Raw genomic sequence first — 19258 nt, forward strand, 5'->3', positions numbered from 1 at the left:
TTTCTGCTCTGTAAAATGAACGGAGGATTTGAAAAGCAAAATGATATTTAAAATGGAGTTTTGATTGAGCAATTCGAAGCATTTGGTCGTTTTTTTTATATATGCTACAATGTTACCCCATGAATGAGAAATTTGAAAAAATGTTAGCAATTCTTTGAATTTGTTTAGTGTTCTAGCATGTCCCATTTTCGTCTCTTCATTTTAAAAATTTTTTACAACTATAATTTTTAAATTCGTGCTTGCAGTCTATATTTAAATGACTATTTTTTTCCTTAAGAGTTATATTCGCCATCATGATTTTTTGAGCATGTAAAATATAAATTATTATCTCTTTATTTTGCAGGCAATCAAGTGATATTTCGTTGATAAATTACTAAGAAAAATCAGACAATTTTCAATACAATTCGGGAAGAAATTCAGACCAATTTTTCATTTTTTTATGGTTTGAGATATTGTTCCCAGCGTTGTTGCTTTGATTGTTTTATAAACAGGTAAAATAATTGAAAACCAAGTGATTAAATATACTTGAAACGGTAAAGATTGCACTTAAATTTACTCGCAGATTTTACTAATATTATTTCAATTATAAAAATAGAGCAGCAAAATCGAATTTAATAAACGCTTTGTTTTCCTAAATGTTAGCTAAGGGTTGAAAGCAGCTGAAATGTTTGCACTTTTTGTTCAATTGAAAAATCGTCATGGATCATGGATCTTTTTTGGTTTTTCCGTAGTAAATAGATTATTGTTGAAAAAGTTCTTCGTTGTAGATCTTGAATTTATTAACTTCAATAAAATTTTAGTAGTTGCTTTTCTTAGATTCCAACAATATAAAATTAAGTAAAAGTTACATAAGTAAAATTTAATAAGATTTTTTTAATTGAATTAGAATTTTCAACGAGCGATTGTTTGATCATATTGACCAATCAGAGAAGATCATTAACGTTCCATGCGTGCATATAGAATATTAAACCTAATAGAATAATCGAAATAGAAGCCTCGCGATTTCTTGTAAGCGAAATATAATTTGAAAAGAGTAAATTTCCAGCTGGTTGGAATTTTACTCTTGGGGGGGGGGGGATTTTTAATTTTTGAAAAGATCCTTGATTTCTACTAGTTGGTCAGTTCTTCTACAAATTTGAAATTCTCCCGCAGAATTATAATTTGTAAATTACCAGTTCTCAACAGATCATTGTTATTATAACTAGTTCAATTGGAATCATTGACTTAAGAAGTTCGAGGTATTATTTATGTTCTCGTTCAGCCTTTTTCATTGTGCTTATTCATTTCAGCATTTTGAATACCGTATATTTAATATTATGTCTATAAATTGGTGATATGCGTCGAACAGAATGCTATAGTGAAAAAGTAATTTTAGGGTGGAGTAAAACAAGAACAGCAGTGAAAACAACATTGTTTAAATTATAAAGGGATCCACTAAGGTTTCAAAGCTCTTTGTTTCGGAAATTGTTTTGACTACAGAAATTGGAAACGAATTAAATTTTTGCCCTTTTTTTCTCGGTTTGCAAAACTATTCCAACCAAAATCTTTGTTACTAAAATGTTATTCATTATTTTGGCGCTAATATTCATAGAAGTTTTGATCAGCATCACCCGACACTTTTTTCATTTTTCTCGTCGCGGTTTCAGATTTAGTACCAATTCCTTATATTGTTCTAATGTTTTTTGCTGCACAGCATTTCAGTTATTGACAAAAAGTTCGCCGCAATTACTCTAGAAATTTTAGATTCTTTAGACTATAAGTTTTTAACTACATGATAAATAGTTATCTCGAGAAAAAATTGAGAGAATAATTGAAACAAAAAATTAAGAAAGTTTCTGAGGGTTTTAAAAAATTGCTCTTAAAGCAGTCTTCATTCCCTCGAAGTGAGTGCACTTTGTTTTCCTTTATCGAACGCACTTACCTTGGTAATTAAGGATTATTTAATTGCAGAATTTTGAGTTTTTCCTCATTCCAGTTTTTTCTTAAGAACAAACTTAGTAACTTAATTAGCTAAATTGTATTTTAGTAAAATATTGTTGAAACGCATGACATGCATCTTGCATTGAAAATCAAAGAGAAAGGTTTTTGCGTCATTTTTAATTCTTTTTACTTATCTTTAAAGAAACTGCATAATATTTAACTTTAAAGAAGATGAAATTGAAGTTAAAAGTCAAACTGACGAATGTTAATTTTCTAGACAGCTTGACAGTTGACTTATAGATAGTTTTTTTTCAATTTATTAGAGCCAAATGTGTATGAGAGAACGTTTATTTTGTCGTTTTTATTTTTATTGGATTCCTTGCGCTGTCAAAAGATAACATGACTGTTCAATCTAATTGTCAATTTTGTCATTAAATGTTGTTTATATGGTATGCAAAATTTTAAAAAGGTCATGTACTATAACTTGAAAACGGCACGAAGCTAGTAACCGGTTGTAAAAAAACCAGCCCATTATTTATTTTCTATGTTCAACTGCTGATTGCTCCAATATTTGCACAATCTGGTTAGTCGGGCGGGACCTGATAAACTATTCAGAATTATGTATCAAGAACCATTTGTCTCCATTCTTTTTCTATCTTTCAAGTTACAAACGCTCATAATTTTTTAACCGTTAAATTGGTTTTCAAAAAATCTAGTCCCAAAACACTATCCAATTATAATTAAGAAATATAATTAGAAACCAAAAATCCCAAAAATTTTATGAAGGATGGATGGTTTTAACTTGTAAAACCAGTACAATGGTGTGATGTAGTATGGTGGGAATATGCATGGGGTGTGATGCATAATCAGCTCTGAAACGGGTTAAAAACAGCGTATTTTAGGCTGACAATCAGAGCTGAAACAAGCTGACAAGAGTTATAAGCTGACAAGAATTATATGCTTTTAAGCTGACAAGAGTTATAAAATAATGTTAATTAGGCTGATAATTGCGTGAAAATATTTATGGACAGATCAGAAACAGGATAAAATCAGAAATAAAATTTTTCTTTGGAAAAAAAGACTGACCAGTGTACATTTTAACATGAACAGAATCTGTACAAGTGTAAATATATAAATATATATATATATATATATATATATATATATATATATATGTATATATATATATATATATATATATATATATATATATAGATTTTGGATATAGAAAAGTTTAGTACTGCATTGCTCTGAGTGAGTGCTCAGTACGGTTGTTTTTTGACAGGTGAGGACACATTTGCAAAATTTTGCGATTTTCAAAAATTTCTTCATTACTATTGTTTTATTCTGATCAGAAAATACAGAAATCACACAGTATGTTCCGAAAAGTATTACAATAAAAATTTGATAAAATTTGTTTCTGAGTTTTGTCGGTACATAATGAGAGGTTAACTACCCTTAGGATACTCTCATTCAGTACTGATTTAAAGTTTTATTATTGAAATATAATGAATGAAAACTGCTTTACTATGGCACTAGGGCCCGGGCACTTATCATTAGGTTAGCGACTAGCTCATCTTTTAACCCATTTAATAAATCGAGAATTTGAAGTGCAGAAACAATTATTGGGTTTAACCGATGACGAATCAAATGTTCCGCATTTGTACTGAATCGTGTTTTTATTTTACTTGGCCGAAATCAACCCAACCCAAGTCCGTTTTTGTCATTTTTTTAAATGTTCGAGTATCCCTACAGAGATATTTTTTGATTTTTTTCTGAGTCAATCAAATGTAATTTACCGCAAAAAACTTGAAATTTGAGATTAAATTTATTTCGAAAAAGGTTTGGCGTGATTCGTAATTTGACTAAGCGTGTGCTTATTATAGAATAAAACTGGTATCAAGTACGATCTTCAAATTTTTAAGCTTTCAATTCCTAATCGAGTCCCTGAGTCCCAAAAAATAGTTTTTCGAACCGATAAAAAAGACTAAATTACATGCTTACTTCGTTGCGTGCATGCACGTATGCTAAAATTTAACACATTAAAATGAGCTTTTATTAACTGTTAACTTTTTTTACGAAAAATTTTAAAATCAGAGTAGGTCAATTTTACATATTGATGAAAGATCTAGCCTAGTAATGAAGGAACGGAATATTATCATGTAAAGTGAATACATCAAGAGCTGTGGCTGCGCAATAGAAACGGCCCCAAGATTCTCAATTTGGTTGAATCTCTTAGCGACATCAAAAATTTTATAAAAATTATTTTTAATATGAAATTGAAGTAAAAATAGTTTTGTGAGAAAAAGCAACACTTTCTTCGTCAAAAAACTCATGGTTTTAATAAGTGAACAGGCTAAATTTGCTATTTGTGCCTTGATGTTTTTGTAACAACCCATCTGTGGAATCGGCTTACTACATATACTCTTAAAGAATTACCGCTTACAGAATTTGAACCTACTATCTCCAGAACCGCGGCTACGCGTTCTACCATTGCACCAAAGCTCTGTTGATGAGCAACTTTTTTAGCTTGATTTACCACAATCTGGGGTATTAAAATTTGATAGAGTTCAATGTACGTCAGGAGTTTGCTTCGACATTGCTTGATGAAATGCGTGAAATCTTGAACAGGGCATGGGGTAATTTTCTTAAAAACAAACAAAGATTTATTGTCGTTGGATTAGCAGGAATCATTGTGTACGCTGATTCTTATAAAAATTAGTCAGCAAAGACACAGCTTTGCTTTAAATGTAATTGGAGATAAAATAGGCAGCAAATATTTTAGATTTGAAGTAATACTTTTTAAATCTGTTTTATTTGTATCTTTTCAGATATATATATATATATATATATATATATATATATATATGTATATATATATATATATATATATATATATATATATATTATATATATATATATATATATATATTCTTTACATAAGAATCACTTTGGCTCGACTGACATTGTAGATCATCATAATGTGTTGCTTTAAAGCGGCTTAGATTTAATAACCTTGAAAAATGTGGCAAGTTTTGCTTTAAAAAGAACACTTCTGCTTTTTTAAAGAATTTTTTTTTTGTTTTCTGAGCCCGAATGATGACGAAATGCCTGAAAACCTGAATGAAATTATTCTTTTTCCACAGCTGCATGGCTTCTCTACAACATACTCACTAAACTGTTTTTGTTTATAAATTGTGACTTTTTTCAGGAAAGTTTTACCAGTTTGTTTTTCAAAACTTCGAATCTATTTGGATTGTAATTAAACGATAAAACGAGGAGTCACACGAAGCATTTTTCGTGACATCAATTTTTCAATAAATTTACATTTTATCTGGACAAGCGTTCTATTGATTGCTTCAACGTAGTTCGATAAGCTGATGGTAGCCAGTCTGGTAGGCACTAAAAATAAAAATCTAGAATTGAAATACGAGGAAGTTAATGAAAGGCCTATTTTTTGATTGCATCCAAATTAATAGAATAAGTGCGAAAGTATAAACTTGCGTTAAATTTTTTGGAAAACATACATGAAACAAAACAAAAAAAATGCTAGCTACCGTGTTTTAATAGACAAAATGTTTGTGTTAAAAATTTGGAATTTTCATTGATTTTTACTTCCCTTTCGACTAAAAATTATGAAACAATTTGATGAAATCTGCAGTCCATGAAATGCTTGTACTACACTCTGCAATAATAGATCAAAATTGAATGCCATTATGCATTTCTATGTGTTAAAAAAATTTTGAATTAATTTAGCTATTGAATGAATTTGGGTGTTGAATTTTGTTTCAATTTACAAGGTAATGATGGAACCATGCGTCTCCAAATAGTATGCGAGATTATAGAATTCTACATTTACTTATTTACAATGTCAGAAGAATCAGAGCCATTTTTGTGTTGAATTCATTCAGGAATACATTAAGGTTAGTGAAGTGATTGATTTGCATTGCGAACTCTTATATTTTTTCCTCTACTTAATGTGTTAGTTCCCGTACCTTGCTTGCAGCAAAAATCATCGCTGAATCATTGAAAATTGCAGTCTGTTTTTTTGGCTTACCATTTCTATGTTCATGTCACTTTTGGGAAATTACAGATAAAATTTCATAGTAAATCCTACGAGCATGAAAAATTTTTACTGTGGACTCTATTTGCAGGGGTAAATTACGGCTTAGTTTTATCTGCCAATGAATAATTCCCGCCTAAATGATATCTGCGCATGAATAATTGCCGGCTATGCTTTGTCTGTGTATAAGTAATTACCGACAATTGTGTCAGCTGTGTTAAAAATAGTTTCTTCTGAGAAATGTTCATAATAGAAACAACAGTTCTTTTCTTATGCCTTCGGTTCTTTAATTAATAAAAAAAATGCTTAAATTCTACCATTCCATTCTGTGAAATATTGAATTACATTCCTAAAACTGCATTGCTTTTTAATAATACTGTGCCTTGCAACTTCCAGGTCTCACCCACCCCCCATCCTTATGATCCGATAACCGATAGCCCCCCTCCATCGTGGTAAACATATCATAACGGGGGGCTATATTTTCATGGGAGGGCTATAATGGGAAAGACCCCAACTTCCAATATTATCATCGTTCAATTTAAATTCAAACATAAAAAAATTTCAGTGTATATGTGGCCATTTAAAACCCGATTATGTGGCCGCACTCTTAATGAACCGTTATAAGGAATGACATAATGGTTACGTAACTCTGCTTCAAGTCACAGAGTCACGCAACCTGCTTAAAACACAAAATGCGACGTTTTAAAATGACGAAAGTCGACGGAAGTCAATTTCTAGCTAAGTAGCAACTTCTGGCATTTTAACTTCTGGAACCGCGTACTTTACGGCATTTTAAAATGTGAACGTGAGTGTTTTAAGTAATTTTTGTCTAACTGTGTTCTGTAAAAAGGTGATTTACATGCAAAAAACCTAATTAAAGGTATCATATTTCTCTAAGTAATTGAATTGTGATCAGAGAAAAATATGAAGTCGAAATATTGTACATTTGAATATGCAAAAAAAACAGGGCAACTAAAGTGTATTTTTTCAATCTGCTTTGCCACATATCTTGTCTGTTTTTAAAGTATGTACAGGTCGAACCATGGAGCTATTTTTAAATTGCTTTCACTTATCAATAAGAGAATAAGAGCTGATTTAGGGAAGAGAAACAAGCATGCAATCAGACAACTTAAACCACTAAAAATATTGTAATGACCATATATCAACTATTATAAAATGTCATAACATTTGATGCGATTAGTACGGAGGAGATCATAATTGATGACGTAATCAATGTCTCTTTCTTATGACCAATCAGGTTGCTCGAAATTGGAAATTCAAAAATTAAATCACACTTCACGGCTTTTATGGAAAAAATAAATGTTAAAAAGATTAATATTTTTTACTGCTCCCCCATCAATTAACTCCGAATATTTCACCTCTCTAACTTTTCACATGGAGTTAAATTCTCCTTACATAATTGGTTTTATTATTCAGAATGAGGGATACGTACTTTTTGGGTAAATATTTTAGGCATCAATGCCCAAATTTAGAGATCGAAGGGTTTGGAAAAAAAGGTTTTGAGGTGAAAAGTGAGTGGTGAAATGGTATATAAGTCAAGAGATATGACGTTAAAGTATGGAGGGGTATGTTAAATAGGGGAGGGGTGGGACTGTGGTTATTAAATGAATATGGGTGAAAATAAATCGAATCATCTATTTTTACCAAACATGACATGACCAGTGAAGGCAACACATTTGTTGTTGGCTCCAAAGCCAGTTAAATTTTTAGCCCGATTTTTTTCTTTATTTTGTTTCTAAGCCACTTTAGTGGGTGGGGTGCATTATATGCTCAACGGGGGCAATTTTTTCAATCGATTTATTCGTCATAGGAATATGAGTGGTATCCTTAATTAGAAAACCCTTCCAGAGTTAGAACTCAAAGTGAAAAAGATTTTTAAATTTTAATTTATTTTCGAGCAGTTGCCGAGGTTTAAAATTTGTTTGAACATTTAATGTTTGACGTAACTTTGTTCACATTTAGCGTCAGGTTTTATCAATTAGGTTTTTTAATGAAACTATTATTTCAAAGTATGGATTGAGCGAATCTTAGGAAGAAATACGCGTTGTCATTAGACGCGCAGCTATTGTTGCAATTTTCGATCTCATCATTGACTTTATTTTAAAAAAATCAGAGAACTATTAAACTCTGCTGACACTTTAATCTTGTTTTTCAGCGCACAACTCCTTCTGACTGATGAAAGCTCCTATCTGTTTTTTAGTGATTTACAAATCAGGATGTTTAGTGGTTTTATATTTTATATTTTAAAAGTTCTAATACTTCTAGTTTTCAAAAAAATGGTTAATTCTCCATAAATTTTTCTTTTGTGAAGTTTTGTGACAATACTACAATAATGACAGGAACTATTGTTGTTGAAATAAGGGCGAAATGGTCATAATCAAGTTATCATTGATTATATTATTGTTTTAATGTACTTGAAATTATTTTCTCTCATTTTTTGTAATTTTTGTTGTCTGCTTCTCTTAGTTGTTTTTTTTGCTGTCGATGTTTATTATGACTAACCGCCTCAATGGCTTCTTGGCAAAATTTAAATGGATATTTTAATGCATTCAGCTTAAAGTTCTTGGCATTGAATATACCTTTTTTGATAATTATCAGTTCATTTTCGAATTTGGCTTGTTTTGTTCTTAATGTTGTCAATTTGTAACTTAATCTCATATTTGGCAAGTGCTATTTGCATTCTCGTGAAACAAAGATTAATTTTTTTATTGGTTTTGTCTTTTAACTGATGCTTAGTGATTGGACACTATGCGTTTTCATGAAAAAAGGGTATGAGTATTTGATACTGGTCAATATCTGTTGTGTTTTCTTTTTGTCTTATCATTTAGTCTTTTTAATAAAAAGATCTCATTGACTTTAAAATACGAAAAGGACATAAATATAATTTTTAACTAATGGTTGATTGTTTTAATGTCTTCAACACTTTTCGTATTATATTTCAAATTTGTAACTTTTACATTTATGTGTTATGTTCTGGGATTCCTATGACTTAGTCTCACTAATGACAAGCACCATTGTACTTCTACGGAACTATATGAGAAAGTATCTGTTTTTTTTTGAAAGTTAGTAGTTTTATGACTGTTCAAATTTTCTGTTGTCAAAAAATCAATGGATTTTTTCAGTTTTCCTGTTTTTTTCGTTTTGTAGACCTATTACCTAGTCTCATCAAGGACAAGTCCCGCCTGCTTTCAGTGAAGGACAAGTAAATTTGCATTGTGTAAGATTTCTCAGATGATATTTTGAATTTTCTAGCAATTGATTTTAAAAACAGATTTTTTATTTTTTTTCGTTTGTCTTGTGTCGTAGTTTCAACAATAGCCATTCCCATTGACCTTCAAATTCAGCATGGCTTTATTTAAAAGTTTGAGTTTGCAACGGTTTTTTTTCTCTCAATCATCGATTATTTTCGAACGGTATGTGATTTATTGACAGTTTCCTGTCTCCTTGTCATTTATGGTAGAATTAATTAACTCAAAAATTTAGATTATCTGGGTTGAATCATTATGCGCAAACGCATATTACCGAACCTCCTTGTTAATTTCAGGCTGCAATCGGACAAGTGAGGAGTTGTCATTGATTTGAATAATCCTCTCGTCAGGTGCCAATTCTACAAATTATCACTTAACTGACACACTAACCAGTTTTATAACTTATAAATACTTCTGTCAGTATTACCAAAACATTCACGAAACGTTCTTCTTTATTTGGATACCTATTTCGCCCAATTTTTACCCAGTTTTGGACCATAAGTTTCAAACTATAAGTTTGGGCCAAACAAATTTTTGGCTCGATTTGCAAGTTGTAGTAATATTATTTCAAATATATCTTATCTATTCACCCACAATGTTAGTGAAACTTTTGCCCTAAATGTCGTAAATGTTTCAATTCTAAGCTCTGCAAATAAAATTGCGAATTAAAATTTGAGATTTTAAGTTCGGCTACTTTTATCTCAAAATTTTTGACACTATCTTACCAATTAAATAAAATAACATTTGTTTTACCATCTTACCATAACCACAGCTTACTATTGGGTTATTTCGTCTGCTATTTTATCTGTTCAGGAGACGCAAATTGATTAGCCCAGAAATATTTTCCTTGCGGCCGTTTTGCCCGTATTTATGATAAAGTTACTATTTATGGTTTATTCGAGCATAAAATGTATGAATATTTATGGAAATTTTGATTATCCGTTTTAATAGATCTTTAGTTTCTGATAAGCACACCAGCGGTTATTATCGTATTCAAGTTATGCTGTGTTTACTGAACTATAATATAGGTTAATTGACATTTAATACCAAATTTTACCTTTTCATTACTTCAAAACTGACCTTAAAAAGTCCTAGGAAAAAGTACAAAAAGCTATAATACTGAGTTAGGTTGTTCAGCTACTTCGACAAGCACCCCTTATTATTTCAGAATTATATCTCTATATCTTCAAATACTGAATTAGAATTTTAAGTTGTTTCCCATTAAAGATGTTACCCGTCAATAACTCTAGTAACTTTCACAATTCATCGTCTTCTGCTGGGGAAGATATGGATTTGGCTTATAACGTGACTGCGTTTGACATTAGTATTATAGTTATAAGAGTGGTTATAACTCTGTTTGGGTTGCCGGCCAATGCTATGGTCATATTTGTGGTGTGCAAGTACAGCGAGATGAAGACTTATTCCAACATATTCTGCGCCAGGCACGGGATTATTTTCTACTTGGACGTAAATGGGGGGGGGGGTTGATTTATAGCCACAGAGGGAATAGAATAAATAATAAAAATAATTTGGGTTTTCGAAGGGGTGAATAATTTTGCCTATTTTGATAAGACTACAATTGCCATGTAATCATCAATCACATCAATTAAAAATTCCATCACAAAAAGTGAAGAAAATTGTTGAAAATGAACATTTCACGATGCTTATTATGAGATGATTATTGTTGTCACCTCACTTTTCCTCCAAATAATGTTTACTATCCCAAAATATATAAAAAAAAGCAACTAAAATCTTCTTGTGGAGAAAATCTATAATTTCAGAAGGTCAGAAAATTGGAAAAAGCGTCTTCGCACTCGCTAGTTTTTTTGTCAAATGAAATAATACCAAAAGCTCATTCATTTCTCTCGAATATACATTGCTGTAAAATCAGAATGTAACAAAATCTGCAAAAAATTCAAATTGGGTTTAAAGTTTTCGTTTATCGTAGAAAATGTGATTGAGCATTAAGCATTTTTTTAAAATGTGACTTATTTTGATTACCTTCTTCTAATGACCTAGACTTCTCAAATTTCAAAAAAATCTTATAGATCACTTAAAAAATCCAACAGGATATGTCCTGAACTGCAATTGCAGTCAAATTGAATAAAAAATAAAAACAGAACCTGACATGAAGAACAATACAGGCAGAACAAAAAACTTTTTGTTTTGAGGCAGAAAACCAACATTTTTTAGTTAAACTTAGCAAAATTGAGCAGTAAAATGGCAGCCAACAAAATGTGATAGCAATACGAAAAACACGATGTGGCAAAAACAATAAAAATTGTGAAAGGATTGGCGAAAAATAGAAAAAATTTCCCCAAAAATTCTAAAAAAATTTTTTGTTATTTTGTTTCGATGTCTTGTTAAAACTGTTGCAATATCCCAGCTGCACTCTTCCAAATTTTTTTGCCTTTGTACTACGAAAACAACACTTCATTGATAGTTTCAATCGTTTCTTTCAATACCAATGTTTTCAAACTGCACCTCGCCAAAACTTATAAACATGCAGTCTAGTGAACCTTGAAGAACATATAGGAGACATAGAAAATGTGCAAATGCTTAAAAACTAGAAAAACTAGTCCATTAAAAAGTTATTGCAGGCGTTAAAAACAAATTGTATTTAATGGAAACGCATTCAATCAATTAATTTATCTGTTTCCTAAAATTCACAAAACTGGAAAATTGGCAAAAATTTTCGTAAAAATCGCTACAATTTCTTGTTTTTAAGTTGGTCTCATACTCATACCTCAAAAGCAGGCACGATAAAGATTATCAAATGTAGAGGTTGACTTTTAAAACTGATCAAGGTCGTTTTAAGAGACATTTGTCCAAAAAAATTAACAAAAACATAAGGACTTGAAAAAATCCACTTTATTGTGCTCAAAACTTAAGAAAAAAATTTCAATCTGATTTTTGGCCCCCTAAGCAATTTAGTTAACTAGCACGTGAAAAACTAATATGCCTAGCTTAGGAACTGTAATGCATTATTTTGCTCGCTTAACAAATCTTATTAAAAACACAGGGTAAATATATAAACCAAATTGTTTGGATTGTTGAAAAGCAGAAGACACACTCGCTGCCTAACATTCTTTTTAGTTGCAGTTGAAATACCTCGGAAGATTGCTATAAGTACAACAAGTTTTATGCCTTTGTCCCCTTTGCAGAAATGTGGAAAACTATTTTCTCCGATTTGTGGCAGACGTAATTGGGGAAAAGATTAAGGAAGAATTAACCACTAACAAAAATATTTCTAAATTTTTTCAAAAGCTCTAAGTTGATACAGTTTTTCATTTCTCATTGATGAGGATAGAAAATTCATTTCGCTCTGGCTTTGGAAGAGTTTGATATAGCTAAGTTGAGTTCAATAGTTGATAAACATTGTGGACAAAATATCTGTGGATATCAAAAAGTTCATTTGAAATGATAATTAGAATTGAATATCTTTTCTGATAGGCCCTCAATAAAATAAATTTTCTGCATGAGATTTACTGTTCAAAAAGTTGATATGAAAACACAAACAAAACTGCCAAAAAAGATTCATCTTAGATGACCGATAAAAAAGTTTAGCTGCCCAATAAATCAGAAAATGATATTCACAAAACCTTTTTTACACGAGAAAATTCTTTGACTTTTTCATAAAACTGCTTCCTATCATATTTCTTTCATCATGCGATAGATTGATTAACATTAGCATCTGGGTTACAAATTCATGTAAGTGCTCATGTACTTATGTATTTGCGTCTGCTGTTGCTGGTTTCCATGTGTTGCTGTTTCCAAATTCGCTTTGCCCCGTTTTGCACCAGCAGTTTTCAATGAACACCAATTTAGAAAAAATCTTCAATTTTTTTGTATAATGCTCTATCGTTGAGAGTCAAGTTCTTGAAGAATTGTTTGATGTTTATGCTTTCAAGTTTTTTCGACCTTAATCCAGTGCATGAGATTTTTGTACGCGCTTTTCATCTACAGAAGTCCTTTCAAAGTACTCGAGTCTCCGAGAAGTAAAAAAAGAAATTTTTAGCCGTATGCTTTTTTAGAAAAATGTGAGAAAGTGGTTTTTTGAGCGTAGGTGTGGCTAGTTTTTTTCAACAATTCAACTATTTTAGATTTTCCGGCCTTGCTTGTTTTAGTTTTGTTGATTTAGTCCCCTTTTTGACCACCAAACTCACCTTAAGCTCTGTACAAATTGAATGCATGAGGTACAAAGTTTTCGAAGATGCCATATCTAATACAATTAAAAATTCCGCTTCACCTGAAACGACGCGAACTAATTTGAACATTATAAGAATTAAGGTTTTTCAAAACTGCTTTGCTTTGCGAATCAGAAAAAGACCTCTTTTTTAGACGGCATCTAAAAAAACTATCCGATTTTTTTGTCAACCTGAATCATTATAGATTTTTTCTCATGCTTTTTTTTCAAATCGAATTTATGTACTAATTTGATTACTTACTAAACAGCTTTTTCAGGCAAATAAAGATACTGGCATTTGTTACTGAGTTCTACCAAAAATTGTAACATTTTAATCAGGCAGAAATTAGAGAAAACTTAACATGATTAATAATCATAACAACATAAAAATCCCTCGCATTAGCAATTATGGGTTTAAAAACTATGAGCGCTGACTAATATCTCCATTCCTTAGATATTTTGGCACCTAGAAGATATCTTAAGTTTTTAAAAGCTCAAATCCCGAAAGCAAATTTTAGTCCAGTTGATCTTAGTTATGCAGAAAACAGTGAAAAAGTTTTGATTCTTATTTTACGCTAACAGTGATAGGGCTCAACCGAAAACAAAAAAGGTCTTTCTTTTTTTAACTTAAGTGTAAAAGTGTCGAAATTTGTAGCGCGCAAATATAGAATCGGAAAACTAGCTCATGCCTGGCACCCAATGTCTATAGTCTGGCAGTGACAGACAACTTGACTCTGCTGCATGATTTGATATTCTCGATACCCTCCCAGTTCCTGACCAGTGCCTCTACAGAGGACATCTCGATTGAACGATGCATGTTGATGAGTATGGGTAACATCCTCACAATCGGAGCTGGATTCCACCTGGTTGTCATTGCATTTGACAGATTCCTCTTCATCAACTTCCCATTCAGGTGGGTTATGATATAACCCCCCCCCCCCTCCCCCCTCAGGAATAACTACGGAAATAAACTCCATGTTTACATTCTTTTTTAAATCTTCCCGGGTCGAGGTGTCACCGCCATTCAACGCAAAATTATGTAAGATAAGCGGTGAAATTACATAAATCAGGCGGTGAATGCGGTGAAAAAAACCTTAATCGCCTGGTAGCAGTGACATTACATAATTTCACTGCTGAATTTAGCGGTAAATTACATAAGTTCACCGCTTTCAAATACTGTTAAATCACGTGACCAAATTATTCGATAAATTCTCCCCTAAAGAATCGTCCCCTCTAATTGGCTGGGATTGAAGGAAACAAGAGTCAGCAGCCTTAATCAAATGCTAACTATTGATCCCGCGCAACTATCATTGTGGATAATCCCTGAATGATTAGAACAGACAACAACTGGGCCAATAGATGAAAAGCAATTGATCATCCCTGAAATTGATAATTTCGACCATCAGCTAACATTTCCATACTTTGCAGGATTTTTTTGAAAATAGGTGTTAGACCGCTCATCAATTCGACAGCAAGTGGCAGAAACAAAGTTTCATTTTAAGAACAGCCCTAGTCAAAAACTGACGGTTATCTTGTAAGATTCTTGCAAGATCTTGCAAGAATCTTGTGAAATGACGTATAATCTTGCAATATATCTCTCAAGGTCTTACAAGATAATCGTCGGAGTTCGCCTCGGGAGCTTGGCTCATGTAGTCCCATTTTTTGTTCTTTGGCTACTTTATAGCTTTACCTAAATGCAATTCCGTATCACTCGCCTGCCTCATTTATAATGCTTGATTGGAGAGGAGAAGTCACAGTTAACTTAAAAGATGCTGGATGACCAGATTTCCACGATAGGGCCCCTGGCCTAACTAAAAATCCCCTGGTCTAGAGATTTTCCGCTATTGACTTTCGCTTTTCAGCATCTGGTGATAAATTGCCTGTTAAACATGCGGTAGAAAAAGCTTAGTCCAGTTTTATAATGTCTGTAGTTGCGAAAATAGAAACCAGCATTGAAAGTTGGTAAATTCGGTACCATTAGAGGCTTGAGATGTCATAATTTTTGGATTGCGAACATCTAAATTGAGAAAGCATAACCAGATGGTTAAATTTTAACAAGCCCCTCAATAAACTAATTGTAGTTAATATAAAACCCTATGTGGATTGTCGGAACCCTTACCCATTTTCAGCACCATAATCTTTATTATTTTCATATTTCATCGAGCGCGTCGTCAAATGCAGTCCCGGATCATAGTAACATTGCAAAACAGCGCTGAATCATAGCATCTCAATTCTGCATTTCTAATCTGAGCAGTACTATGATCATGTCATATTTTAGACTTTTCATGGTAAAATACAGGACCAAAAAATTTTCTCTGAATTCTGTCTGCCGCATTGTAAATTTGCGGTCTTGAAACACTTGAGCAGTTAGAAAATTCATTTTTAAGATTGTAAGTTATGGTCATGCTCAAAACCAAGGATTCTCAGTCCATTTTCAGAAAAAAAGTATCTATGCGGCTTATACTGCACATCATGAGTAGCAAGATAATCTTAGGATACACTGATACAGTACTGGGGAGACGATATACAATTGGAATACAATGTTTCAGCACTGATTTACCATGCCACTAGGGTCCAGGGTGTTTTCCCACCTTTTTTATTCACCCTCTGGTCTGTATAGGTACTACCTTGTACTGCAGTGGGCAAAGACCCCCCTCCTGGTGGCTTGCTGGGTACCTGGGAACCTGATTGGACTGATGATAGAGACGAGAGCATGTCACCAGCAGGCATTCGTGGACAACCAGGAGAACATCATCATGCGTAAGTTGTGAAATATTAATGATATTCTAAAAGGTGTCCCGCTTTTTCACCCATATTTGTTTAACCAGCTATTATTTTACCCCTCTATCATTACACTCCTATTTTAGTTCGGATCTTTTCAATTTGTGCCCCCCCCCACCCCCCCCCCCCCCCCCCCCCAAGATGCACGTGGCATATTTTAACATAATGATTTATTATGTATTGACACGTGTTCTGTAACTGGGGGGGGGGGGGGGGGGGGGGCTTAGCTCCCTTAATTCTGTATGTAATTCGTAATATTCCCAGGCTGAGGTCCCTAACCAAATTAAAAAAATTGGTAGGCCCAGACCAAAATAAACGCACAAGGGGCTGGAATTCCACGGTCTGGAAACACGAATGAACGCACGAAAGTCTGGACGTAGGTGCTTTTGAACGCACGAAAAACGCACAAAATTTTTTTCGAACGCACGAAAGTCTGGATATATTCTCACTTTTAAACGCACAAAACACGCACGAGATGTTTTGAATGCATTAAGGTCTTGACAGAGAGGTCTTTTGTCTGGGACGGTCTGGACATGCCCAATTTTGGTCTGGCACCTCAGCCTGGGTTATTATTAAATATTAGGAATATCTAGGGTTTGTTTGGCTCAAAAATTTCGGCATTAACACCCAAATACGGAGGGTTTTGGGATGAAGTTTTTGGGATGAGAAGCTAAGACAGAAGATCCGAGTTTAAATACTCACATAAAATTGGATAGAATGATACATTGTCCGATTACAACTCACTCAGTCAAGTCTTTCCTTAGTTCAAAATTTAGACAACAAGAATTAAATTGCAGAATCACAAATGGGAATTGTGAATTGTTATAACGAGAGAAAGCATGAAAAGGTACAGGCATGATGAACAAATAACAACAAGTGAAAAAGATCAAGCATTAATTTCACATTTCAAAATGGAGGAAAACTCGAAAAATCTTGATTAAATCTTGTCAAAATTCTGGATAACTACTAGTTATAAACTAGTTATAATAAAGCGTTCTATTATCCGTTATCCAGATTCTTGTCAAGGCCTCGTCAAGATTTTCCAGTTTCGTTTCAAAACTTGTTACGTTCCCCGATATGACAAAACTTACAACATCTTTGCTGCTCTTTTAAGAATATGCTGTTACGATTTGTGAAGACACAGTATCAACAATGGTCTATTTTGATTGTCGCATTTGAACGTCACTGCTTTTCTAAAGAGAGAAAAGCAGCCTGTACCAGTCCACTCTTAGAGTGCAAACTAAATAAAAACATCGAGGAGTTGCATACCGGAGAGATCCCAAGCCGTTTTTAATCAATAATCCCCAATGATTCTGGAATCCTTATCGTGTAAGATATTGTCTGGACTTGCACGATAAAAATTCAGCCCTACGCGAACTTTAATCGCGTAAGATCTGATAAGATACTTATCAGATCTTATAAGATATTAATTCAATTTTTCGGAATTGTTATCTTATAAGATCGCATAAGTAATTTATCAGATCGTACACGACAAAAGTTCACGTAGGGTAGAATTTTTATTGTGCAAAATTTGATAGGACAAGGTTTAATGGCGTCAATATTGCCGTATAACGTAGTGTAGTTCCTATGAAAGTAACAAATGATCGGTTAACTAAACAATTTTGCAAAAAAAGTTTGTTGATTCTATATTGGCGGCAGTTTTATTCTGAGTCTCAGCTAGGTACTATGGCTCAACCAAGCAATCCAAGATATTTTTGGACTTTGAAAAAAAATCAGCCTAGTTTGACGATCACCGCTCCGGAAAAAGTTTCGTGATCACCGCTCCAATAGAAGATAATTTTCTCTTTGTTGCTCTGACACTAAAGTGTTGCATGCTGTAACTTTTTTGCTGCTGCTTGAAAGCAACTTTGAATTGTCTTCATTTTGATGAACGTGCCCCAGTTAAAGAATTTTTATTGTATAAGATGTGATAAAAATCTTATCAAGAAGATGAGTCTTAGCTTTCCGAATGTTTATCTTACAAGATCTTATAATAAGGTTTTTACAAGTCTTACACGACAAATATATTTTATCAGGCAAATTTTATCGTGAAAAATCTTATGAGGCAACATTTTCATCGTGTAAGATCTGACAAAAGTGAAATTTTATCTTATCAGATCTGATGAAAAACTTTTATCGTGTAAGACCTGATAAATTGTTTTACAAAGTCTTAGTCAGGCGACACATAATCTTATAAGTTCTTATAAGACACTTTTGCAAGAAATTTGTAAGATCTTACACAAAAAAATTCTTAAATGTCTGGGGATAGCGTTGATACTGTATCAAAAAATTGAGCTATTGTTCGTTCTGAATTCAGATTTTTTTAAAATTATTATTTTCTATTTTATTAATGTTTTTTAAGACATGCCCAAATTCGAGAGTTTCAGCAGCGAATATCGATTTTTTTCTGATTTTGGATGTTCCCAATTTGTCACGTGCAGACTTATTACTGGCTATGAAGTAACTTTGCGAAAGGAATAATTGGAAAACTTATTCCCGTGGTGCTCACCATAATTGCTTTTTTAGCAATTATACAAAGTCATATGTTGGATCTTTTCCGTTTGTGCCCCCTCCCAGTGCGTTATGCGCCCCCAGTTACAGAGCACGTGCCATTGCATAGTAAAACATTATGTAAAAATATGGCACGTGCGTCTGGGGGGCGCAAATAATATGCACCCACTAAGCTGGGGGGGGGGGGGGGTCGCAAACGGAAAAGATCCCATATGTGATCTGTAAGAAATCTTGACAATTGTACTAAGATCATGAAAAAATGATTGATGCTTTAAAATAGAGCACAATAGATCGAATCAACAAATCCTACCCTACCATACTTGCGGCCAGAAAGTGAACAAATGACCAAATGATGCCCTGATTAACAAAAGCATCTTAGTAACCGTATTTTGTCGTATATGGTTTTACGGAATCATGGTAACCTTGCTAAAATCATAAGTAAAAATTACTGCCGCTTAAAAAAGAAAAAAGAAAAATGTATATACGTTTTTGAAGCCATAAACCAAACGAATCAAACAATAATCTACA

General features: G+C 32.9%; 1 protein-coding gene across 1 annotated transcript; it reads left to right on the forward strand.

The window, feature by feature from the left end:
- The first annotated feature begins 9524 nt into the window (after positions 1 to 9524).
- LOC142357370 (adenosine receptor A1-like) lies at positions 9525 to 16320 on the forward strand. Its single transcript, XM_075409020.1, has 3 exons — positions 9525 to 10694; positions 14148 to 14351; positions 16059 to 16320. Exons 1-3 carry the CDS (start codon positions 10480 to 10482, stop codon positions 16207 to 16209), a joined length of 570 nt encoding a protein of 189 aa, XP_075265135.1. The 5' UTR covers positions 9525 to 10479; the 3' UTR covers positions 16210 to 16320.
- The last annotated feature ends 2938 nt before the right edge of the window (positions 16321 to 19258 follow it).

This window comes from Convolutriloba macropyga, unplaced genomic scaffold (genome assembly GCF_964194025.1).
Source record: "Convolutriloba macropyga unplaced genomic scaffold, txConMacr16.3 SCAFFOLD_3054, whole genome shotgun sequence".
In the NCBI taxonomy this organism is placed as follows: domain Eukaryota; kingdom Metazoa; phylum Xenacoelomorpha; order Acoela; family Convolutidae; genus Convolutriloba; species Convolutriloba macropyga.